Consider the following 24,413-nt stretch of genomic DNA (forward strand, 5'->3'; position numbering starts at 1 on the left):
GGAAGGTGAGAGGCTTCCGGAGGCTTCTGGGAGCCGAGGCTGGTTTTGCTGCAGGACCAGAGCTGGGCTGGGTGCACCTGGTCCCACTGCCTTGTATGTGCATCTCGGGCCTTACTGTGTGTCCCGCCTCCCCTCCTTCAGGGTCAGGATGCAGTGTGAGCTGCATGAACGGGGGCAGCTGCCAAGGGGAGTCCTGCCTGTGCCAGAGGGGCTACACCGGCACCGTATGTGGGCAGCGTGAGTAGCCCCCATACGCACCTGGGCTGGGGACCACAGAAGGCAGGTCCCTGCTGCCACCTGCCCACTGCCCACAGGTCACTCTTCTAGGACAGGGATTGGAGGGGACACATTGTCACATTCTTATCATTCAGTCTGGGCCGGATTGTGGGGATTCCTGGGTGAAGAAGGGCTTGCTCAGGCCCCAGGTCTCTCTGCTGCTGGGGGTCCCCAGGCCACCCACCCACTCCCTTCCTTCACAGCCATCTGTGACCGCGGCTGCCACAACGGGGGCCGCTGCATTGGGCCGAACCACTGCGCCTGCGTGTACGGCTTCATGGGGCCTCAATGTGAGAGAGGTACCGAGCTGAGTATGGGGAAGGGGTCTGGGGGGAGGAGGGCTTCCTGGCAGCCCCTGATACATGGCCAGGCCCTGGGAAGGTCCAGCTGACCTCCTTCTTGCTGTCCCTGCTGCTGCAAAGGGCAGAGAAACTGTCTGCTTCAGGGAAGGGAGTCAGGAAGGGCTTCCTGCAGGAAGGGATAAGTTGGAGCTCATGAGAATGATCCCATGGGCTGAGGTGGGTGAGGTCACCTGTTGGGAGGCTGTTGCCAAGACAAAGATGGTGGGAGCAGCGGGATTTTGTGAGAAGCTGGATGGGGGTGGGGAGGGATGGAGGCAGGGATGAACTCTGGGTCTGATCTGAAAACTAGGGGAAAGGTGGTGCAGCTGGCAGTCAGGGAGGGGGAAGACCTTGAGCTCAGTGTTGGCTGAGGAGCCTGTGGGTCATCTAAGAAGCAGCTGGACACCCAGGCCAGTGGCTGCCCCATCCATGGGGTCTGAAGCCTAGCAGGTAGTTGAGGTTCCTGGGGAAAAGAAGGGAGGGCAATTTAAAGGTGCCCTGAAAAGATGGAGCCCACTGGAGGCTGAGACGGAGGTAGTGAACAGGAGTGGGTGGCATTGCGGATGCCCAGGCTGGTGGGTTTTTCAGCTGCTCGAGCCATCAGAGGGCTCAGCCTGCCCAAGGAGTCCAGGAGGGCTAAGATGGCCAGGGCCCTGGAACTAACCCCAGTGTCGGGGATGCCACTGGGGGAGGAGGCACAGCTGTGCCCGAAGTCGGGCTGGAGAGAGTAGAGCAATGAATCAGAAGCTGGGGGAGCTGAGGGTTACTTGGGTTTGAGGGTGGGCTTTGGGTAACTGAATTTGATAAGAAAGCAGAGTTGGACTTTGGGCTGACAGAGGGGGAGCAGACCGGGTAGCTGAGGGAGAGTGAAGGTTAGTGGGGAGGGTGAGAGAGGAGAGGCCTGGGTGGGTGGTGGACGGTGGGGGCCCCTGAGAGAGCCAGGGCTGGGTGCCTCGGCAGGAGTGAGTGGGGTTCCAGGGTCTTGGGTGAACTGGCGTTGGGAGTCAGGACCGTCAGCGGAGGAGGGGGGTCTCTGTGAAGCCCCTTCTCCATATGGGGCCTGGGCTGGGGGCTGGTTTTGGCTTCTCCTTCTGGGAGGGGCTTCCCTTGGTCCAGTGCCAGCCCCTTGATTGGAACCATCTGGAGGATGGAGCCAGGAAGTCACATCTGGGCCTGTGCACAGCAGTGGGGGCACCGAGGAGACCACCTTCTGCTCGGTCAGGAATGTAGAATTGTGGGTTCAGAGCATTTGGGCGGATACTGGGTACCTCCCAAAGTCTGGGAGATTTGGCAGGGCCAGATACGTGCTCAGGGATGAGACAGGCTCTCCAGTGGGGCATCCATGGGTCCCTGCCCAGACCTGAAGGGAGGGTGGGCCTAGGGGAGGGGTAGGAGTCTCCAGACAGGTCTTGGGTTTTCCTAGGGGAGGGGTAGGAGTCTCCAGACAGGTCTTGGGTTTTGTGGGCTTGGAGGTCCTGGCCTCTCTTGGAGGTTGGCTGGAGAATGCTTTAAAGAGAAAGGGTTTTGAAGGGTGAGTAGGAGTTCATCAGGTAAGGAACGGGAACAGTATGAATAAAGGCTTGTGGTCAGGGAAAAACCTGGTGTGCTGGTATAGGGAGGCTGGGAAGGCAGCTGCTGCACTGGTCCAGGCTACAGAAGTAGAGGCCTGAGCTGGGGGTACTGAGATGGAGATGCAGAAGATTGTGGGGGTGGGGGCAGCCTGAGGCCAGCTGCCCACATCTATCTGCCCTGCAGACTACCGGACAGGGCCCTGCTTTGGTCAAGTGGGCCCTGAGGGGTGCCAGCACCAACTGACAGGCCTTGCCTGCACCAAGGCTCTCTGCTGTGCCACCGTGGGCCGTGCCTGGGGCCTCCCATGTGAGCTCTGCCCAGCACAGCCACACCCCTGCCGCCGGGGCTTCATCCCCAATATCCGCACAGGGGCCTGCCAAGGTGAGTGAGGGGCCAGCATGTGAGGACAGAGGTCTCGGAAGCCAAGGCTGAGTGGGAGCCCTCAGCAGCCTTGGTTTCTTTCTCTGATGGGCCTCTCACTCCCTTGCAGACGTGGATGAGTGCCAGGCTGTCCCAGGCCTGTGCCAGGGGGGCAGCTGTGTCAACACTGTGGGCTCCTTTGAGTGCCGCTGCCCCTCTGGACATCGGCTCAGTGAGAACAGCGCCAAGTGTGAAGGTGGGTGACTGGGAGAGGGACAGGCTGGGACCTCCTCTCTGCTCTGGGTGGCTCAGTCTCCCCTGCAAGGAGGAGGAGGAGGAGGAGGTGGCTTAGGGTTGTTGGGGGCCCTGCTCTGATGGGGCATCTGTCTACACAGATGTGAATGAATGCCTTAGTGTGCCAGGCCTCTGCTCCGGGGGCGACTGCACCAACACTGTTGGGAGCTACGTGTGTACCTGTCCCCGTGGTTTTGCCAGCAGCCTGGATGGCACCCGCTGCCTGGGTGAGCCGGGGCCTGAGGGGGCTGGAGGGGCAGAGGGAGAATAGGAGGCCAGCCCCTTGCTCACCTATTCTCTGCAACCCTATGGCCCTTCGGGTCCTCTAGCCCTCCGATTTCTATGTCCTTGTGTCTTTTTTGGACCCTGGTTTCCATCCCCTCCAAAATTCTGGCTCCATAGGCATGAGCCTTTGTGCTCTGGCCCCTAGTCTGAAAGCCCCTTTGGCCTTCCAACTCTATGTCCCTTAGCTCTTTGGTCCTCTGTTTTGGTCTCGTGGCTCTACTGCCCGGCCCCCACCACAACCGTGCCCCTCTGCCCCTCTGACTCTATGCCCTTCTGGCTCACTGGTTGTCTTTCTTGCCTCTCTGGCCCCTGCCTCTATGCCCCTCTGCTCCTCTAGCCCCCATCTCTATGCTCTTCTGCCCATTGGTTTCTCTGGCCCCATGTCTCTCTATCCCTCTTTCCACTTCCAAAGACTTTTTAAGAGTACACCGTCTTCCCCTACACCCTGTGTTTGAGATGGGGAATCGAGACCCAGAGATGAGAGCTTTTCTTGAGCCAAATCAACAAACCCAGAACTGATAGACACCCAGACCCAGCTAGGGTGGGGTCCCCGGGGCCATGTGTCCCCTGACATCCACCCTCCTGTAACCCCCTATACCCCGCCTGGCTGGGCAGTGGCAGAGGGGGATTCTTGGGCCCTCACTCCCTGTCCTCTGTCTTGATGAGCTGGTTGTTAGACTTTCAAAGTTGCCGGTGGCCAACAGGGCTGGCTGGGAATGTGGACACTTGTGGAGGGGGGTGGGCAGAGTCCAGGTGTGGGGAGGAGGGGCGGGCTTGGCAGGTCTCCAGCACCCCCCGAGCCCTGCAGACTGGGTCTCTACTGGGCAGGACCAGGAATATTGTGTTTGGAGTTCAGCCAATGGCCACAGCACCAGACCTATTCCTTCACCTCTGGGTCCATCTTGTCTGGCTTGAAGGCTACCTCTGGTCACATCCCCTGGACTGTGGGGGCTGCTCCCAGCTACTAAACAGCAGAGCCCAGATTTGAACCATGGTCAGGTTGCCTTGGAACATGGGCTTGGAGTTCAGTCCTGGGTTCCAACTGCTACTCGAGCTGCCTGCAGACTCTGTGACCTTGGGCAAGTGACTTAACCTCTCTGTGTCTCAAAAGTCTCATCTGTGAAATGGGAGATAACAGCAGTACCTACCACATGGAGAGGATTAAAGACAGCGGGTGGAATGATTTGCCCCGGGCTGGATGTAGTGGGCACGCAATACACATTCACCAAGACAGGACAACAGTGGAGTTGGGCCTGGGACCACTTAGCAGGCCTAACTGCAGTCGGTGGTGAATAAGCAAAGGCAGCATCATTTTTGTTAAAATTCTTCCATTCTGTCTCGTCTTCCCTACTCGAGGGGAAGCTGCTTGATCAGATCTCCTGGGGTTCCGAGATCTGGGTTCCCATCCCCCCTTCTCCTTTAGCAGCTGTGTGACCTTTAACAGATCTGTTGACCTTGCCTGGGCAGGCCCAGCCAGGGACAGTGCTGGGAGCACAAAACCCTGACTCCCACACTCGCACCTGGGGACACCCCCCACCTCCCACCACCCCAGGTGCACAGGGTGTGGCCAAGGAGGTGGAAATGCATGGATTCTCAGCCTCAGGCAGCTCAGGGGTGGCTTCAAGGGCCCTCCTGGCTGGTGGGAGGGGTTTTTCCACTGTGGGCCACTGGCCAACATGTGTGGGTTTTTAAACCTAAACACACACTTTTTGAGTCAGAGCCTGAGAAATCTGATCACTAAGTAAAGCCATCCAAGTCGGGGCGAAGTGGGAGAGGTTCCGTGGTTCTCCTACCTGGGGGGCCTCTGCCTCAGTTTCCTCAGGGGCTGCAGCCACCAGCCTGTCCACCAGCCTGGCCTCTCCTCAAATTCACAGCCTCTTAGGTTTCCCCGGGATGTCCAGGGCTGGCAGGTGGGGACACCGGCTGGAGATCTTTGCTCCAGCATCCGCCTGATTTTCTACCAGTGCAACCCTGAACCCCGGGTCTTCCTCTGTGTGGTTGAATACTCACAGCGATGGGGAGCTTACTAAAGTGCCAGCTTTAGGTGTCAGGGCACTTTTGCTTGGAATGAGCCCAGATCCACCTCCCTGGGGTAATTTGGAAATCTTGATAATGAGAGTGTTGCTCAGTGAGGATCGGCCACTTACCAAACATGGTGTGCTCAGCAACACTCTTCCGAGGTGAGATGGATGCTCTGAGCATCTCTGGTCCATAGATGGGGAAACCGAGGCACAGTGGCAAGGGGATCTGTCCTGCCCATGGTGCTGGTGGAGCTGGGATTCGAAGTCTGGTGACTGACCCTCCCTACCCCCCTGTTGCAGACCACCGTGCTGGCACCTGCTTCTCGGCGCTGATTGTGGGCCGCTGTGCCAGAGACCTCGCGGGCCACTACACTCACAGGCAGTGCTGCTGTGACAAGGGCAGGTGCTGGGCAGCTGGCCTGGCCCCTGAGCTGTGTCCCCTGCGGGGCTCCGGTGAGTGGCCCAGGGGCTGCCTCCCGCCTTCCTTGGCCCCTGGAGCAGGCTGGGGCCCTGGGGCACGACCAAGGGCCTGGCCTCCAACCTCTCTTCCTTGCAGATGAGTTCCAGCGACTGTGTGCCCTGGGGCTCCCGCTGCTGCCCCCCTACCCTGCCCGCTTCCCCAGCATCCCTGGCTTCGGATCAAGTGGTGGCTTGGGTCCTGGCCTGGGGCCGGCATGGCACAGCCCCCAAGGCTCCAATGGGCGTGGGGTTCCCAGCCTGGGCTTTGGTGATACCAACATTGGTGAGGACTTGGGCAGAAGGATCCAAGACCTGGGGGAGGGGTTCCAGTCCTCAGAGGGAGGATTGGGGCTTGGAGTAGGGGTGAGGGTACCGACAGCGGTCTCGGGGTGGAGGTGGATTGGGGATCTGGGCCTCAAAGTCCAGATTTGAGCTCTGGGTGAGGGTCTAGGGCTAGGGTAGGGGTCTTGCCCCACGGTGAAGATCTGGGGGGTCTCAGCCAGTTTGGGGGTCTGAATCTAGGGCAGAAATCTGGGCTGAAGTGAGAGAGCCTGGCCATAGCAGGTGGGGTTCCAGCCTCTGAGTGGGACACTGAGTCTGAACACAAAGGCGAGGTCCAGATGTACGGCCAGGGGGCCAACCCGTGCTCAGATGCCCCTCTTGGCCCCACCCGCAGGCACCGCCACCCTGAACCAGACCATCGACATCTGCCAACACTTCACCAACCTGTGTCTCAATGGCCGCTGCCTGCCGACCGCTTCCAGCTACCGCTGTGAGTGTAACATGGGCTACAAGCAGGACGTCCGAGGGGAGTGCATCGGTAAGCGGCGGCCGGGGTGGGGTGGGGCGGGGCGCAGCATGCCGGGCTGGGGCTCAGGGTCCTCTGCCTGCAGATGTGGACGAATGTGCCAGCAGCCCCTGCCGCCATGGAGACTGCGTCAACACCCCCGGCTCCTACCACTGCCGGTGCCATGAGGGCTTCCAGGCGATGGTCACCAAGCAAGTGTGCCTGGGTATGGCCTTTCCATTGGAGCGTGGGGGGTGACAGGGGGCTGGCTGATGGATCCTGTGGCTGCGGCCTGAATTAGAGTCTGGAGGCGGGGTGGGGACGCCTGCTGACTGCCCACCTGCCTCCCCCCAGACGTGGATGAGTGTGTGGTCAGCAGTGGCCTCTGCCACCATGGCCGCTGTGTCAACACGGAGGGCAGCTTCCAGTGTGTCTGCAATGCCGGCTTCAAGCTCAGCCCTGACGGCAAGAACTGTGTGGGTGAGTTGAGGGTGGGTAAGTGGGGAGGGGGCTTCTGGGCCCCAGTAGCTGCCTTTTAGAGCCACCTTGCACCATTACTCCTGCTCCATCACCCACCTCCATCCTTACGATGGGTCCTCTGCTCACCTTTCTGAGTCCAGCCAGCCAGTCTGAGCTCCTTCTTGTGGTCTGTGCATCCCCACAAACTACATTCTCTCCTTCTGGGACTCATTCTGGGACTCACTCTGTGAATCCCAGGAAGGCACCTCTGAGGCAAGACTGTGCTGTCAGCTGTCTGCCCCTGACGTGTGGCCCCTCACCTGTCCGCAAGAGGGTCTGACTTACGACAAGAGGTGGGATCAGGACCGTGGAGAGCGCTCTGGTCGCAGGTTCCCTGTGGCGTATAGGGGTGCTGTCCAAGCTCCCACAGCTTGTGGGGACCCCTGGGGGTCCCCCTTTATTCTCTTCTTCCACCGTATCTGAGGAGACCTGCCTTCAAGTCTTCCTACATCAGAAAGGATTTTTTTTCCTTTCCATATTCATTTATCATTCATTCATTTTAAAAAACCTTTTTAGCATCTTTGATACATAATTCACAGAGCAGAAAAGTAGCCACGGATGTACAAGCATCCCCGCAATCTAAGTTTAGACCCTCTTTCCACCTGGTCTCCGTTAGTCGTCTTTCCAGAATCCTCTTTCTCTCCCCCCAGCCCTTGTCACTGGCCAATCCACTTTGTCTCCATGGATTTGCCTGGTCAGGGCACTTTGTGTAAATGGAATCGCACACTTTCATAACTGGCTTCTTTTGCTGAGCATCATGTTTTCAAGGTCCATCCATGTTGTAGCTTATCAGAACTTCATTCCTTTTCATTGTCAAATGACTCCCCATTATATGAGGAGACCGTGTTTTGTTTATACCTCATCAGTTGAAGGATGTTTGGGTTGTTTCCAGTTTTTGCTATTACAGATAATGCTGCTATGAACATTCAGGTGCAAATTTTGATGTGGACCTTTCACTCATTTATTCTTCTATCTTCCTCCCTCCCTCCCTCTCTCTCTTCCTTCCTTTCTTTTGTAATCTTTTATTGTTCAGGACTTACACTGTGGTTAACAACTCATTTTTGCACCTACCGCCTTTCTTTAAATTAGATTCTTTTCTTATTAACTGATTTTTTTGCCTGTTTATTTTAAAATTCAGGTGAGAGTCACACAAGAGAAGTGTTATCATTTAACAGTGGAAAAATTCAGTGGCATTTAGTAATTCCCAGTGCTGTGCAACCACATTTATTCAATTTTTTTAATAGCATATAGCATTTTTAAGTGAACAATTTGGTGACATCTGATATGTTTCCAGTGTTGTGCAACCATCTCATTTCTCCAATTCTTTTTTGCATTTAAATAATTGTGGCACAACAGACGTAGCGGAAAATTTACCAGTTTAACCCTTTTTAAGGGAACACTTTGGTGGCATTTAGGACACTCATAATGTGCAACCACTACCTCATTTATTCCATTTTTTTGCATTTCTTATTACGGCTATATGTATACATATTTATATGTATATAACATATTAAACATTTTTACCATTTTAAAAAAGTTTTTTTTGGGGGGATATTTGGTTTATTTATTTTTGGAGGAGGTACTGGGGATTGAACTCAGGACCTCATGCATGCTAAGCATGCGCTCACCACTTGTGCTATACCCTCCCCCGACCTTTTTAACCATTTTAAAAGGAACAATTTGGTGGCATTAAGTGCAGTGCTATGCAGCCAGCATCTCACTGATTCAGCTTTGTAAAACTATGAGGCACCTACATGTGCCAGCGTGGAAGAAGCAGGTGTGAAGAGGCAATGCCCCTCCTGCCCCGGGGAGTTCACAGTCCATCAGGCCAATATCCAAGCAGACAGTCACGGACAGCCGCACCGGGAAGGGTCCCTGGAGAAGTGAGAGGGCGGGGCTGGTCTACCTGGTCGGACTGACCCAGTGAGGGGTGGGTTCCGGGACCCTGCTGGAACCCAGTTTCTCTCGGTGTCCCCAGACCACAATGAGTGTGCCACTACCACCATGTGTGCCAATGGTGTGTGCCTGAATGAGGATGGCAGCTTCACTTGCCTCTGCAAACCCGGCTTCCTGCTGGCGCCCAGCGGCCGCCACTGTGTGGGTGAGGCTGGTGGCTGGACCACCAGGGAGCAGTGAAGATAGGGAGGAAGGGGAGAGGGGAGGCTGGAAGGGCGGGTGGCAGGGGGCTGGGACCTGGCCCAGTGTCCCACACATCTGCAGACATCGACGAGTGCCAGACGCCGGGCATCTGCATGAACGGACACTGTACCAACACGGAGGGCTCATTCCGCTGCCGCTGCCTCGGGGGGCTGGCGGTGGGCGCCGATGGCCGCGTGTGCGTGGACACCCACGTGCGCAGCACGTGCTACGGGGCCCTCGACAAGGGCTCCTGCGCCCGCCCCTTCCCTGGCGCCGTCACCAAATCTGAGTGCTGCTGTGCGAGCCCAGACCACGGGTTTGGCGAGCCCTGCCAGCTGTGTCCTGCCAAGGACTCAGGTGAGCATCGGCTGCCCAGCCCCCACCCGCTTTCCATGGCCCTGCTCTGCTTAGTCCTCGCTTTTAGTTTATCAGCCTGGGGACAGGAGGGGAGGAGAGTCTTGGCTCTCAAAGGGTGGATAGGGGAGTGTCCTTCCCCATGAAGAGACTGAAGTGAAGTGGCTCTTTCTGTCGGGAGAGGCATCTTAGTCCCAGATCCTGGCTCGGCACCAAGGGGCCATGCCCTTGGGCCTGGCTTGGGCTCAGCAATGGCCAGTGACCCCTCTCGCCGCTCCTGCCCCCTCAGCCGAGTTCCAGGCCCTGTGCAGCAGCGGTCTCGGCATCACCACGGATGGCAGAGGTGAGCAGGGCGGTGGGTGCCAGGGCAGAGGGGCGGGGCCGTGGTTGGACACTACATCAGTTCGCTGGGGCTGCAGTAATGATACCACAGGCGCAGGGCTTCAACGACAGGCATTTGCTCTGCAGCTCTGGAGGCTGAAGTCCAAGGTCGAGGTGTGAACAGGGCTGGCTCCCTCTGAGGCTGGGAGAGTCTGTCCTGTGTCTCTCCCACAGCTGCTGGTGGTTCGCTCTCCGTTTGGCTCAGAGAAGCATCACCTTGGCCTCTGCCGTCATCCTGGCCTGGGGTTCTCCCTTTGTGTGTCTGGGCCCAAATTTCCCCCTTTCATAAGGATACAGTCATATTGGAATAGTTTGCGGGTCCACCCTAATGACCTCATTTTAACTGGATCATCACTGTAAAGCCTTTATCTCCAAATAAGGTCACATGCTGATATCCTGAGGGTTAGGACTCGAAGCTATGACACCATTCCTTCCTGAAGCAGTCTTTCTGACTGATCACGAAATGAAAGGACTTAGGATACACTCAAATTTCTCATCAACTGCTGGGCCATCAGAGAGAACAGATGTCTGCCCCCCACTTCCCCCAGTTAAAGGGACAGGTTCTGGAACCAGACGCCTGGGGTTCAATCCTGGCCCTACTATTTACTGATTGAACAAGTTGGGCAAGTTACTGCCTCTGTGCCTCCTTGTCTGTAAAGTGGAGATAATAACAAGACCCATTTCAGGAGTGTTATCAGGATCAAATGAGTTATGCTTGGCATGTTACAAAGCATCCTATAATGTGAGTGATTATGATGGCGCTTTTTAAAAATTATGTTGCTTCTGTATCAATGTCTGTTCCCGGGAGGGTGGGGGGAATCCTGGCTTCTGGAGCCCCCAGGGAGCCAGGGCAGCTTGCTGACACCCTCCTCCGGCTGCAGACATCAACGAGTGTGCCCTCGACCCCGATGTCTGTGCCAATGGCATTTGTGAGAACCTGCGGGGCAGCTACCGCTGCATCTGCAACCTTGGCTACGAGGCAAGCGCGGGTGGCAAGGAGTGCGCAGGTGAGTGAGCCCGGCGGGGGGACGGGCAGGCGGATGGGCTGCCCCCGCATCACACCCCTCACTGTGCTCCCCCCCTCACCCTGTAGACGTGGATGAGTGTGCCCTCAACAGCCTCCTGTGTGACAACGGGTGGTGCCGAAACAGCCCCGGCAGCTACAGCTGCTCCTGCCCCCAGGGGTTCAGCTTCCAGCAAGACACGGAGACCTGTGAAGGTACGGGCCCCAGGGGCACGTGTGTACACACAGACACACGCAGGCACATGCATGCTGCACGGTATACGTGTGTAGCCACACGCACTCAAAGACAAATTCACACTCAAAGACATAGATATTTAGTTTCACGGTTATACACACTTGTTGGTACACACTCAGACACACATACCCACAGTACACACTCATTCTCACCCTTTATGCACATACTCACAGCCAAAGTTACCACCTCCAAGGCACACCCTTATGCATGTGTTAAGACACTCATACATTCACACACGTGTGCATGTGATCAATCACTAGGTTACACACACTGGTACTCAAAACACACATACACACCCATATTCATGCTCACAGACGCTCTCCTCCACACGCTCTCACGTGCACACTCTCAAAGACATGTATGTCCCCACGTTCCTTCACTCACCCTTTCACACACTTGGGCTCACAGCCACACGCACTTCTGTGTGCAGTCACACCCACCCACACATACACAATCGTGCATTCACACACTTTGCACACTCATGCTCACACATGCCTTCCTTGCTCACACACGTGCTCACCACTGACCTGCATATACACACACACATGTTCAAGCATGCATGCTCACCATTGCGCACACACACTTTGTGGCAGTGCCCATCACACAGACCCCTCAACACTCACAGACATGTGCAGGTGCACACACACACACAAGCCCCACCCCTCCCCTGGCCCTTTCTGTCTTTTTTTCCGGCTGACCCCCCCGCCCCCGAAGCCTGGGTCCCCTCTGGGTTTTCCTCCTGCCTCTCAGTCTTGTCCTCTCTTGTGCTGCCGTTCCCCACCGTTTCTGTCCGTCTGCATCTTCACCCCTGCGTGCCCCGAGGCCCCTGCGAGCCAGTGTGCTTGCAGCGTGGTGTACAACACGATTCCATGCCAACGCATGTGCGTGTGAGCCTGTGGAGCCTCCGCAGTCAGCTCCCTTGCCCTCCGCCCACATGCCCATGCCTAGTTTGTTCAAATATGCGCATGCGTGGATGTCCGTGTACCCGCGTGCGCCCCCTGCCGCTGGACTTCAGCTGTCGTGCAAAGGGGGCCCCTGGTCAGGTGGGGCTCCCTGACCTGCAGCTCAGGACCTGGTGTTGGGGGGGTGCTGTCCCCGCAGATGTCGACGAGTGCCTGTCCCACCCGTGTGTGAATGGCATGTGCCTCAACCTGGCCGGCTCCTACACCTGCGAGTGCGCCCCCGGCAGCCGCCTGGGACCCACCGGCACCGTGTGCCTAGGTGAGAGGCCTCAGGTGCTCCGGAGCAGCGGGGACCCCGACGCCCGGGGCAAGGCTGGGCCTCTGCGGGTTGGCGTGCAAGTGTGAGCTCGCCAGGTGAGACTGTCGGCCCCTCCCCACAGACAGCACCAAAGGCACCTGCTGGCTGAAGGTCCAGGATGGCCGCTGCGAGGCGAACCTGCATGGAGCCACCCTGCGGTCCGAGTGCTGCGCCACTCTTGGGGCTGCCTGGGGGAGCCCCTGCGAACGCTGTGACATGGGTAATGCCCTGGGTGGGCTCCAGGAGCTCCTAGGCCTTTGAGAGAACTGGGGGTGGGACAGGGTCCCTGGATCTAGGTGGAGAGTGACTCTTCTCCCCACCCGTAGACCCAGCCTGTGCCCATGGCTTCGCTCGCACAATGGGGCTCACCTGCGAAGGTAATCCACTCCACCATCCACTGCCCAGAGCCGCCCACCGGCCGGCGCCGGTCATAGGGAATCCCTGGGTTCCTCCCTGAAGTCTTCTGAGATCAAGACAGATTCTCCCTCCTTAGTACCCAGGGCTTCCCTACAATTCCCCAGCCCCCTCCCACCTGCCCAAGGACCACATGGGTGTCCTGGGTCCCCTCGGGGGACCAGCTCCTGGGAGCCTCCAACCCCTGCCTCTCCTTGCTTGCCACTGCCCAGATGTAAACGAGTGTGATGTCTTTCCTGGGGTCTGTTCCAATGGGCGCTGCCTCAACACCGCTGGCTCCTTCCGCTGTGAGTGTCCCCAGGGCCTGACGCTGGACACCACCGGCCGGCTGTGTGTGGGTGAGTGCCGATGGGGTCCCGGTACATGGCTGCCTGCCCTTCCTCCATTGCTTCCACTCCCAGCGACTGGAGACCACTCCTAGGGACAAGAGGGATCTAGGAGGTCCTCCGGGACCCTCTGCCCACTGTCCACCTCCCACTGACCTGTCTCCAAAGACATTTACTTCAGGGGGATTCATCTTCCTTTAACTGTCCCCAAACAAAGCTCATTGCAAATGGTAAACTCCTGTGGAATAGTACCAGCAACCTTTGTTTATTCCTTCTCAGTACCAAGTAAGGTCTACACAGGGTGGATGTGAGCACGAGGTGCCTCTAGCATGAGTGCTGAGGTGCAAGCCTTCAGCTGAGCCAGTGAACCTCCTTCAGGGCTCAGACCCTCACCCTGAATGGCTCTCTCTCAGACTCAAAGCCTCTGAGAAAATTTCCCCCTCAATGAGGGCTTCTTGACTTTGCCCCTATCAACATCTTGAACAGGACGTTTCTTAGCCAAAAGCATCTGTCAGCCAGCAGATGGGACTCTGTGTTCTATCAGTTTTTCCTCCCATAGTTCCATCAACCCATTGGTAGCCTCCTTGGTGGCACCTTGGAGCCTGGTTAACCATAAGGCAGATGGGCTCTGCTGACCTGTCTCAACTTTGATTTCCTTCTAAACTGAGCTTCAGCTGTTCAGCAGGTCTTCTCACTGACCCAGAGGTGTGAGCAAGGATAGGAAGTAATCAAGTGAGGAGGAAAAAAACATTGTGTCAAGGGGCAGCCTGCATATCTTTATTTTTTTCTAAAGATTCTGTAGCAAGGATTCACCCTCAGATTGACCTTCTTAAATGTATGTTCTTTTGTTAAGAGAGAGAAGTTTTCCTAGACCAGAGACCAGCCGCCTGCTTCCACAAAGGGCTGGAGAGTAAATGTTTTCGGCTTTTTGGGTCCTCACGGTCTCTGTTGCAGCTACTCCACTCTGCTGTGCAGTGTGAGAGCAGCCACGGACAATGCAGAAACAGGTGGATGTGGCTGTGTGTCAATAAAACTTTATTTACAAAAACAAGCAGCCAGCCCCAGCCCTAGACCCTTGTGCCTGGTGTGGAGGCTGCCAGATTGTTCTGAGGGAGTTCTACAGATAAAGCATACAGACTCTGGAGCCAGATGGTCTGATTTGAACTCAGCTCTACCTCTTACTGTGTGACCTCAGACCAGCTATCTAACTCTTCCCTGCCTCAGTTTTCTTGCCTCTGAAATGGGCACCATAACGGTATTTTTGTCTTGGTGTTATTTCAAGGATTAAATGGATTGATGAGTTTAGAAACAGTGTCTAGCACATAGCAAGTACCCAGCAGTGCAAGTTATTAAAATGTAACTCTTGGATGACATCGTGATTAAAACGTAACTGTTGGGTGACACTGAATCTGGGTGTGAAAGTCGCTCCCCTTTCCCGCTGGGGAAAGTCTTCCCGTTGGGGAAGCGGGCAGAGATACAGCGTGGCAGGGGCGGGGCTTGTGACTGCCCCTCTTTGCTGCCCCTCTTTGCAGACATGCGCCTGGAGCTGTGTTTCCTGCGCTGGGACGAGGACGAGTGCGGGGCTGCCCTGCCCGGCAAGTACCGGATGGACGTCTGCTGCTGCTCCGTGGGGGCCGCGTGGGGGGCCTCGTGCGAGGTGTGCCCGGAGCCAGAGTCACCCGTGTTCACCAGCCTGTGTCCCCGGGGGCTGGGCTTCGCCAGCCGAGACTTCCTGTCGGGTCGGCCCTTCTATAAAGGTGCGTTTGGTCACATGGAGCCTGGAGGGTGGGAAGAGGGCACCCAGGGACATTGGGGTGGTTTGACGCTTTTGTGGTCCGGCCCCGCAGATGTAAATGAGTGCAAAGCGTTCCCGGGCCTCTGTGCGCACGGCACCTGCCGCAATACCGTGGGAAGCTTCCGTTGCTCCTGTGCTGGGGGCTTCACCTTGGACGCTCAGGAAAGGAACTGCACAGGTATGTGTCCGCCTCTGCCTCCTGGGGGGAAGGGGAGGTGCCTGCAGGGATGGGGGCCGCAAACTAGAGGCACCTAAGGAACAAGAACTGAACTTGTCCTGCCCACCCGCCTGCCTGCCTGCTGTGTGACCCAGAGCAGACTGCTGCCCTCTCTGGGCCTCAGGGACCTTGGCTGTAAAAGGAGGGGCTGGCAAAGGTGATCTCCAGGGGCCTTCAGGCTGGGAGGAACTTCCCTGCCCTCGTCTAGGGGCAGTCACGGCACCTCTGTTTCCCTGGGGGTTTGGCAGCTTAGGGCTCCCTAGCAGCCCTGTGTATGCAGATGTGGAGGCCCGGCCCGCACCCACTCTCTCCACAGACATTGACGAGTGCCGCATCTCCCCGGACCTCTGCGGCCACGGCACCTGTGTCAACACCCTGGGCAGCTTCGAGTGCGAGTGTTTCCATGGCTACGAGAGTGGCTTCATGCTGATGAAGAACTGTGTGGGTAGGCGGCCGCCCCTGGGCAGGATGATGCTTGGGGGTCTGGGGGTGAGGCCAGGGGGTGGGGAGGTTGCTGTGATGGATGCAGGAGGAGGGGGCGGGAGTGGGGAGAAGCCGTGATCCAGCTGGGATGTGGCAAGTGGGGGCACTGTGAAGCGTTGTCCCAAGGCAGCCGGACATTGGGTCTGGTGTTCAGATCAGAAGCCCAGGGACCAAGATTTGGTCAGGTTCTCCCAGGGCAATATAGGGTGTAGCGTGAGAAAAGGCAAGGGCCTGGAAGGGAGGAGCCTCTCCCCCTTCCTTCAATTTGTTATTCATTCCATGAACATTTTGTGTACATCGACTCAGGAGATCCACAGAGAGCTTGGCAACAGGGGGCCATTTTCTCCGAGCTCATGACCTGATAGGAAGACAGATGTTAATAGGATAAATCCCCAGAGAAATGCAAAATAAATAGCCACAGTCAGGAGCACCTGAAAGGGCTGCATGGTGTGGTGGGAGCATGGGCCCGGGGGTGTGCCCCATTCTGTGGGGCTGAGAGAATGGGAGTAATTGGGGTAAAGAGGGGCTGGAGAGTAGCTTAGAGCAAGAATAGTGTGTGCAGAGGTCCTGGGGTGGAGCTGAGTGGTGGAAGGAGCTGCTGTGTGGAGGGCCAGGGCAGGAGGAACAGCATGTGCAAAGGCCCGGGGGTGGTCCTGAGGGGTGGGAGGACCCTTGAGGCTGGAGTGGGAGGAGGATGGTGAGGTGGGTGGTGAGGTCCTCAGCTCCCTCCCTGTGCTGATACCTGGCCGGGCCTTGCCTTCCTGCTGTGTCCTCTAGGGGGCTTCTCAGGGCCTCCTTCAGTTACTCCAGGACCATCAGCCTTGTGTCCCTGATTCTTCTGAGAATTCCAGCTTCCCTCCCAGTGTGACTGATCCCTGCTCCTCCCAGCTCAAACTCTGCGCCCCTGGGTCATCCAGGCCCCAAGTCTCCAGGCCCTTTTGGCTTCAGCCAGGGTGATGGGGTGGGGGACGGTGTGGGGGGTGCTGTAGGGAGGAGCTTCCACAAGCTACATCTCACCTTTTGAAGGGAAGGAGGATCAGCATCCTCACAATCTCCTGTCACTCTCCACATGCCCAGACGTGAATGAGTGTGCCCGGGACCCGCGGCTGTGCCGGGGCGGCACCTGTACCAACACAGACGGGAGCTACGAGTGCCTGTGCCCCACTGGACATGCGCTGGCGGCCAAGGGCACTGCCTGCGAGGGTGAGTCTGGGTTGTATGAGGGAGCTCGGGGGAGTGTGTGTTTGTGCATCTCCCTGAGCACACACCTGCGTGTACGCACACGTCTGTGTCAGCATCTATGTGGGTGAGCGGTTGCATGCACGTGAGGTCATGGAAAGCGTATTTGCATGTGTGGGGTGTGACTGTGGGGGTGTGAGATGGAGGGAGTGTGGATCTGCAGGTGTGCATCTGTGAATGCGTCCGTACTAGAGTGAGCATGTGAGTGGGTGTTTGCGTGTGAGTCTGAGTTTGTAAGTGTGTCTACACAGGATGAGTGTTCTCATGGGAGAGGTGTGAGTGTGCATCTACATAAGCCTGTGAGAAAGTGTGTGTCTGGGTGTGGATGTGTGGTTGCACACGGGTGAGTGTGCTTGTGGGAGTGGGAGCGCGTGTCTGCTGAGGGGGAGTGTGCATCTGGTTGTGAAGGTGTGTGTTTGCTGAGGGTGATTGTGTGTGAGTCCGTGTGAACGTGCACGTGGGTGTGTGGAGGGTGAGTGTGCATTCAAGGGTGTGATTTTGGTGAGTCTTGTGAGTGTGCATGTGGGTGTGCGTGTGTATCTGGGTGTGGGTGTGTGTTTGTACAAGGGCAAGGTGTGTTTGGGAGTGTGTAGACTTGCACCTGTGGGGACGGGTTGATGCCAGTAGTGTGAGCATCTCAGTGTTTGCAAGCACCCAGGTGCCTTGGGGTCCCCGACCTGCTGTCCCCACCAGCTGTGTGCTCCCCCCGCAGACATCGATGAGTGCTCCCTGAGTGACGGCCTGTGTCCCCATGGCCAGTGCATCAACGTCATCGGTGCCTTCCAGTGCTCCTGCCACGCCGGCTTCCAGAGCGCACCTGATGGCCGGGGCTGCGTGGGTGAGACCGCACCCGCCCCGGCCCCAGCCCCAGCCGTGGCCCCCACCGCAACAGCAGCGCCCCCCCAGCCCCTCCCTGCCCTGCCCTCCAGTCAGCCCCATGCTTGACCCTCTCCCTGTGCCACCCCTGCAGACGTAGATGAATGCCGTGCTGGCAGCGGTGGGTGCGCCGGGCACTGCGTTAACACTAAGGGCAGCTACCGGTGCGTCTGTGGACACGGCTACTCGCTGATGCCTGACGGGAGGGCGTGTGCAGGTGGGTGGGCGCCACCCCCTCCCTCCCCGGGGTGTCCCGGGGGAAGGGGTGACGCACCTGGCTCGGCCTGGTGGAAGCCAGCCAGACCTGGGACAGGCTGCTGACCCTGAGGTGGGGTCCCTGGGACTCCCCTTCCATCCCCACCTGCCTGCAGCCCACCCCCCTTCCTGCTCGCCCAGATGTGGACGAGTGTGAGGAGAGCCCGGACATCTGTGACGGGGGCCAGTGCACCAACGTGCCCGGGGGTCACCGCTGCCTGTGCCATGACGGCTTCGCCGCCACGCCGGACACGAGGACGTGCCTGGGTGAGGAGCTGGGACTCCTTCAGGTGGGGGAGGCGGCATCAGAACTCAGCCACCAGTCTTCCACTCGGAGGCTTGGGGGCAAGACAGGCACCATGTCCCATCTTGTCGCTCGCAGGCAGGGGAGATGAGGCTTTGCACCTGGTGGGCTGCTCCTGGCCACCAGTGCCCCGAGCCTGTGCACCAAGGCCCGTGGCATCTCATTCATAGCAGCAGAGCTCCTCCAAACCTGATTCTTTTAAATATGTTTGATGACACTTACCGTGTACCTAGTGCGTACAGAGGTGCGTGCCCTGTTCTGAGGATGGCATTATGCAGTTTTGTGCAGAGGAAGGTGAGCGAGACAAGAAATACACTGTGTTCTCCGAGCCCTGCTTGGGGCCCCTGGCTGTTTGGGCCGTGATCACCATCCTCTCCTGCCTGCAGGTCTTCCTGGGGCCCGGGGAGCAGGTGTGTACTGGGTGCCCCATCAAGGCAGAGCTGGGGCCAACGTGGGAAAGTTCCGGGAAGTGAAAATGTAACTCGCTCCCAGGAAAAATGTGTCCAAAAAATTCCAGATCACAGGAGCCTTAGGAAGCATGGAAGAGAAGGGCCTTGGGACCAAGTGAAGTAGGGAAAGCTGCCTCCTCCATCCCTTCTTACAGAGCCACATTGGCATAAAGGTTCTGAAAAGGCCTGCAGGGGAAAAAAATCCAGTTAGCTTTGTTGACTCAGTGTCCTCTAAATGTATTGGGCTATCAGATCCTTTGGGAAGGGCACGTCCAGTGTGTTCCACGGAATATGCCCTGGAGAATGGAGACATAACACTCGATAGCTGCCCGGTGGTGGAGTCAGGGGAGCTCCCCACCCCAATGATGGGCAAGGGCTCCTCAATGCAGGGGACCCACATGGCGGGGCACACAGCTGTGCTGCCGTGCCCCCACCCTCACCTGCTTCCTCTGCGTCATCCCACAGATGTGGACGAGTGTGACCTGAACCCCCACATCTGCCTGCACGGAGACTGTGAGAACACCAGGGGCTCCTTTGTCTGCCACTGCCAGCTGGGTTACGCCGTCAGGAAGGGGGCCACGGGCTGCTCCGGTGAGCAGGCGAGGGGCCTCCAAGGGGCCATCTCAGGGGTCGTGGGGTCTGCCCCATCACTCGGGGGAGAGGGCGGCCAGACTGCATTCTTACCCATCTCCGCTTGTGGGAAGCCTTGTGTTAGAGCCGATGGGGCTCCAGTCACGTGCCCCTGGGACTCCCTTAACAGCTCTGTGGGGGGTGCTCAGAGCCCTCAGTATCCACGGCAGCTCGCCCAGCATGCCAGCCTGATGCTTTTAAGCACGGGGATGAACGCGTAAACATTTCAGTAGCTACTGTTTTAGTTTTCTAGGGCTACGGCCAGCCATTCCCACAAACTTGGTGCCTCAGAACCACAGAAACCTACTCCCTCGAGAACGAAAGTTCTAGAGGCCGGACTCTGAAATCAGGGTGTCAGCAGGGTTGGTTCCTTCTTGGGGGCCCAGAGGGAGACGCTGTCCCATTCCTCTCTGCTCGCTTCTGGTGGCAGCCGTGGGTCCTCGGTGTTCCTTGGCCTGTAAGTGCATCACTCCAATCTCCACGTCCGTCGGCTGAGGGCAGGAGGTACTGGGGACTGAACCCAGGACCTCGTGCACGCCAAGCCTGGGCTCTACCACTGAGCTCTACCCTCCCCTCCTTGAAATTTCCCTCTTCTGACGAGGACGCCAGTCATTGGATCAGGACCCACTGTAATCCAGGATAACCTCACCTTGACTTGGTTACATCTACAAAGACCCTGTTTTGCAAGAAGACCACAGGCACAAGTTCTGGGAGTTAGGGTTTGAACCTCCTTTTTTGGAGAACGTGATTCTCCTTGCTGTAATTACGGAGTTCTTTTAATGCAATTGAGAAGCAAACGTGAGAAAACAGAGCATCAAAGCCATGACTCTTGAGATCGTTGTTATAAATTTTTCTTTTAAAATACATTTGTGTGATGTGAAGCCAGGAGGCAGCGAGAAGGAATGTTCAGTCGACAGTAGCTCACTTAGGTGGTGTGTGAATATTGCAGAGATACAAGGGTGATGCAAAATAGGCTAAGGATTGGAAACGCTGGTTTATAAGGAAACCCTGCTTTAAAAAGAATGTGCATGAGGACAGTTACTCTTAATGTCTACCCCTAAGTCTCTCATGCTGCCATTTCAGACCACTTTGTGGGGCTGCTGGGAGTCATGCCTAATTGGATTTAGCCCATTTCCTCTTGGGCTTCAGGTGAAGGTGGAAGCTCCCGCAGAGGTAGTCGGGCATTTGTGGGCTAACTAGGGATGGCCCGAGCTCTTTCCCCTGCTCCTGCATTGAATCTTCCCACTCTGTACCCAAAGCCGTAGTTCTTCTAGTCCCAGGCCTTGTGGGGTTACCGTGTCCTCCACCCCCTCTCCTGGTCCCCCTCCTATGCCTGGGTCCCTCTCCTCTCAGATGTGAACGAATGTGAGCTTGGGGGACACAGCTGTGATGGTCACGCCTCCTGTCTCAACATCCCTGGGAGTTTCAGCTGCAGGTGCCAGCCAGGCTGGGTGGGGGATGGCTTCGAATGCCACGGTGAGTGCCTGGGGGCAGGAGGTCCGGGCAGAGCAGCCGAGGTAGGTGGGGCGGTTGGGGAGGTGGGTGGCAGGGCAGGGGTGGCCAGGTGCGGGGTGATCAGGGCTGAGATTGGAGGGTCTGCCTCCTTGCAGCCCCCACTCAATGCACACACCTGGGTGGGGGGGCTCCGGGCTCCGTCTCCTGCAGACCTGGATGAGTGCACCTTCCAGGAGCATCAGTGCAGCCCCAGAGCTGACTGCCTCAACACCCCTGGCTCCTACCGCTGCGCCTGCCTCCCAGGCTTCGCTGGGGACGGCTTCTCCTGCGAAGGTGAGGTTGGGGGTGGGTGGGATAAGTGGACAGGAGGGGCCCGAGAGGGACAGCCACAGGGACTGGATTCGAAGGTGGCTACAGTGGTTGGTTGGCTTCCCGACTCACACTGATCCACCCACCACTCTACGTGGGTGCCAACAAGGATGCGCCTTCAGCCCGGGGGGCCACAGGCCAGGCCTGAGTCCCCTGGGGCAGTCTTCTCCCCTGGACTCTGAATGTATGGAACCTTCTGGATGTGGGGTGCAGGAACACTTGCTTACTTCCCAGCAGCCCTTCACCCTGGATCCTGAGTGATCAGGTCCCCATCTGCTCGCTGGAACTAACTTGGTCACATGACCACCAAGTCAAGGTCTAAATCCTCAGGGCTATTTGCCAGCTGCCTGGAACCCTCAGTGGCAGTGAAGGGTTCAGGGCTCCCTGCCCACCCTGCATGTGGGTCCTGGCCAGCTGGCCCCTAGCCTTCTGCCTCTTGGGGCCTCTCAGACAGGGATGAGTGTGCGGAGAACGTGGACCTTTGTGAAAACGGGCAGTGTCTCAATGCCCCTGGTGGGTACCGCTGTGAATGTGAGATGGGCTTCAACCCCATGGAGGACCAACGTGCCTGCCAGGGTGAGGCCGGGGGCTGCCGGGGTGCGGGCAGAGCGGGGGTCCCTAGACCCGCTGGCACTGGGAACAGCAGGAGCAAGCTGACCTGGGGTTCCCCCTCCCCCAGATGTGGATGAGTGTGTTCTCGGGAACCTCTGTGTGTCCGGGAGCTGTGAGAACCTGCCGGGGATGTTCCGCTGCATCTGTGACGAGGGTTATGAGCTGGACCGCGGTGGCGGCAACTGCACAGGTGTGGGGGCCGGGGGTGGGGCTCACTCATTGTCATTGTCATTCATCGTCCCCTAAATAAATGCGGTGAATCAACGAAGGCGGGTTCCCCTCCACCACGACTGTCAAAACGGTCTCCCCTCTGTGTGTTTCACATGGGGGTCAGTGGACTTTTTCCATGAAGGGCCGGACAGTATTTTCCGTTTTCAGCCATACAACCTCTGCCTTGTAGCTCAGAAACCGACACGGGCGCTCTGTGAATGAATGGGCATGTCTGTGTGCTAATAAAACTTTATTTACACAAACAGGTATGGGGCTGGGTTTGGCCCACAGGTTGTTGTCTGCCAGCTCCTGGCTTGAAATGCATCCTAAATGTTGGTTTTTGTATGTTAAGTCATGGGACCTGGAGCAGGGGGAGCCCTCAAGGGCAGACCTCCATCCCAAGTGGAACAGGGCAGGGGAGGGCATGGGACGGGGCAGACCCCAGAAGCTGCTGTCCCCTTAGGCTTTCTTCCCAGGGGAGGACATGGCCTTGCCCCTAAACCCTGTCCCCGAAATGCAGGGCTTCGACACCCCAGGAAGAAGGCAGGAGGGATGTGGGCCAAGGGAGGGCTCCCCACCACCGCAGCTGATGGCACCCTGCCTCCCCCACAGATGTTAACGAGTGTGCCGACCCCGTGAACTGCATCAATGGCCTGTGTGTCAACACCCCCGGCAGCTACCTCTGCAACTGCCCTCAGGACTTTGAGCTGAACCCCAGCGGGGTGGGCTGCGTGGGTGAGTATGCACTTTGCTCTGGGCGGGGTCCTGGGGTCAGGGAGCTGGATGGGGCCACCGCCTGTGTCACCTTGGCCCATCAACCTGTTCAAATCCACCTGCTTCTCACAAACAGGCCCCAGCCGGAGTGATCATCCCTGTTCTCTGTTGAGATACAGCCTTCTGCTGTAGACAGACAGACACACAGAATCCCACGTGCACACGGACACATGCACACACAGAATTCACGGTCACACGTAGGCAGACATGAACACACCGTTACGCACAGAGGTGCACACACACACACAGAGCTTTTCTCCCCCATCACTTGCTAACCGCTCCTCTCTGCCTGTTCAGACACTCGGGTTGGGAACTGTTTCCTGGACACACATGACCGAGGGGATGGTGGCATTTCCTGCAGTGCTGAGATCGGAGTTGGCGTCACCCGAGCGTCCTGCTGTTGCTCCCTGGGACAGGCCTGGGGTAACCCCTGTGAGCTGTGCCCAATGGCCAACACCAGTGAGTCCCCGGAGGGGTAGGAGCAGGGGAAGGCCTGAGCCACAGAGACCTAGCCCTGGTCCAGGCCTCCTCTGGGTTTGGGGGGCTCATCTCTGCTAAGGGAGGGACACTGGGAACCAGAGAGGGAGAAGGGCTCACCCTGGGCCACACAGCATCTTCTCAGCAGTCCACTGTTTAGGCCTCTCCCCAAAGTCTCTTTCTGCCATCTCTTCCTGCAAGTTCTTTGTGTGTTTCTATTCACTTGCTTGCTCAGTCAGTCAACAAACATTGAGAATTTCTCTGTGCCCTCTACTAGGGGACAGGGACCTAGAGAAGGATGAACCACAGCCGCTGCACACTGTCCCTCACCTGTAAACCAACAGTCCCCAGACTGTTAAGAGTAGAGCTGTCCTAAGGGTCTGTTTGAGGCATAGCGATGGCTCAGGAGGAAGCCATGGAGAGGAAAGGGGGAAGGGAAGGCTTCTCAGGACAGGGGCTTGAATGAGGTTTTGAAGGATGAGTAGGAGTTTTTCAGGCAGGGTAGTGGGAAGGGTGTGTGGTGCAGTGGGAACAGCATGTGCAAAGTCCTCAGGTGTGAAACAGGGAGGCACTTGTCCACCTATTCAGGTGTGTGTGTGTGTATGTCCAGAGTCTTCTTTTCATGGGGGAAGCTTGTGGTCACACTAGGCTCTGGTTTTGGATCACAAAGAATCCCTACTCCCCAACTATTACAAGATCCATCTGCTCACATATTGAATGTGAACACATGTGTACACACACACAGAAACATCCCCCCCCCGATCCGTCAGAATTGGACCAATGTCTCTTGGCCCTGAGAGGCTGAGGAGGTAAGGGGATGTAGTTTCTGTGATAAAAGAATGCAGGGCCCACTCTTGAGCCCTTTTTAGGGCCCTTCCCCTCCCCTGCTTCCCCTGAGCTTTGCCCAGATACCCCAGCCCACAGCCTCTCGTAAGAGCCTACTTTCCTTGCAGCTGAGTACAGAACCCTGTGCCCGGGGGGTGAGGGCTTCCGGCCCAATCCTGTCACTGTCATTCTGGAAGGTGAGTTCCTGGTAGACCATCCATCCATGCACCCACTGACTGACCCATCTCTCATCCCCACCTCACCAAAAAGCAGAGTTGGGCAGCTTTGGTGGTGGTGGGGAACCAGCTTGTCTCAGCCATTTCTTCTTCTACCCACTCATGTATTGATCCATCTTTCCATCCATCCCCCATCCACCCACCCATCCCCATCTATCTA

At 57.4% G+C, this 24,413-nt stretch overlaps 1 protein-coding gene across 2 annotated transcripts in view; it reads left to right on the plus strand.

Moving 5' to 3' along the window:
• The window catches only part of FBN3 (fibrillin 3), a 54,517-nt gene that overhangs the window by 3,681 nt on the left and 26,423 nt on the right, over nucleotides 1–24,413 (plus strand). For both annotated transcript variants that reach the window (XM_074350879.1, XM_074350880.1), the window contains exons 5-38: nucleotides 142–237; nucleotides 480–575; nucleotides 2,373–2,570; nucleotides 2,680–2,805; nucleotides 2,945–3,070; nucleotides 5,450–5,602; nucleotides 5,706–5,891; nucleotides 6,285–6,428; nucleotides 6,502–6,621; nucleotides 6,750–6,875; nucleotides 8,893–9,015; nucleotides 9,135–9,410; nucleotides 9,697–9,750; nucleotides 10,670–10,795; nucleotides 10,882–11,007; nucleotides 12,149–12,268; nucleotides 12,390–12,527; nucleotides 12,634–12,684; nucleotides 12,934–13,059; nucleotides 14,580–14,804; nucleotides 14,895–15,020; nucleotides 15,376–15,504; nucleotides 16,620–16,745; nucleotides 17,494–17,619; nucleotides 17,752–17,874; nucleotides 18,054–18,179; nucleotides 19,131–19,256; nucleotides 20,649–20,771; nucleotides 20,961–21,083; nucleotides 21,570–21,695; nucleotides 21,799–21,921; nucleotides 22,554–22,676; nucleotides 23,013–23,174; nucleotides 24,146–24,214. In XM_074350879.1, coding sequence (XP_074206980.1) covers nucleotides 142–237; nucleotides 480–575; nucleotides 2,373–2,570; nucleotides 2,680–2,805; nucleotides 2,945–3,070; nucleotides 5,450–5,602; nucleotides 5,706–5,891; nucleotides 6,285–6,428; nucleotides 6,502–6,621; nucleotides 6,750–6,875; nucleotides 8,893–9,015; nucleotides 9,135–9,410; nucleotides 9,697–9,750; nucleotides 10,670–10,795; nucleotides 10,882–11,007; nucleotides 12,149–12,268; nucleotides 12,390–12,527; nucleotides 12,634–12,684; nucleotides 12,934–13,059; nucleotides 14,580–14,804; nucleotides 14,895–15,020; nucleotides 15,376–15,504; nucleotides 16,620–16,745; nucleotides 17,494–17,619; nucleotides 17,752–17,874; nucleotides 18,054–18,179; nucleotides 19,131–19,256; nucleotides 20,649–20,771; nucleotides 20,961–21,083; nucleotides 21,570–21,695; nucleotides 21,799–21,921; nucleotides 22,554–22,676; nucleotides 23,013–23,174; nucleotides 24,146–24,214 — 4,467 coding nt within the window. The remainder of the gene's footprint in view (nucleotides 1–141; nucleotides 238–479; nucleotides 576–2,372; nucleotides 2,571–2,679; nucleotides 2,806–2,944; nucleotides 3,071–5,449; nucleotides 5,603–5,705; nucleotides 5,892–6,284; nucleotides 6,429–6,501; nucleotides 6,622–6,749; nucleotides 6,876–8,892; nucleotides 9,016–9,134; nucleotides 9,411–9,696; nucleotides 9,751–10,669; nucleotides 10,796–10,881; nucleotides 11,008–12,148; nucleotides 12,269–12,389; nucleotides 12,528–12,633; nucleotides 12,685–12,933; nucleotides 13,060–14,579; nucleotides 14,805–14,894; nucleotides 15,021–15,375; nucleotides 15,505–16,619; nucleotides 16,746–17,493; nucleotides 17,620–17,751; nucleotides 17,875–18,053; nucleotides 18,180–19,130; nucleotides 19,257–20,648; nucleotides 20,772–20,960; nucleotides 21,084–21,569; nucleotides 21,696–21,798; nucleotides 21,922–22,553; nucleotides 22,677–23,012; nucleotides 23,175–24,145; nucleotides 24,215–24,413) is intronic.

This window comes from Camelus bactrianus, chromosome 22, assembly GCF_048773025.1.
Source record: "Camelus bactrianus isolate YW-2024 breed Bactrian camel chromosome 22, ASM4877302v1, whole genome shotgun sequence".
Classification (NCBI taxonomy): Eukaryota; Metazoa; Chordata; class Mammalia; order Artiodactyla; family Camelidae; genus Camelus; species Camelus bactrianus.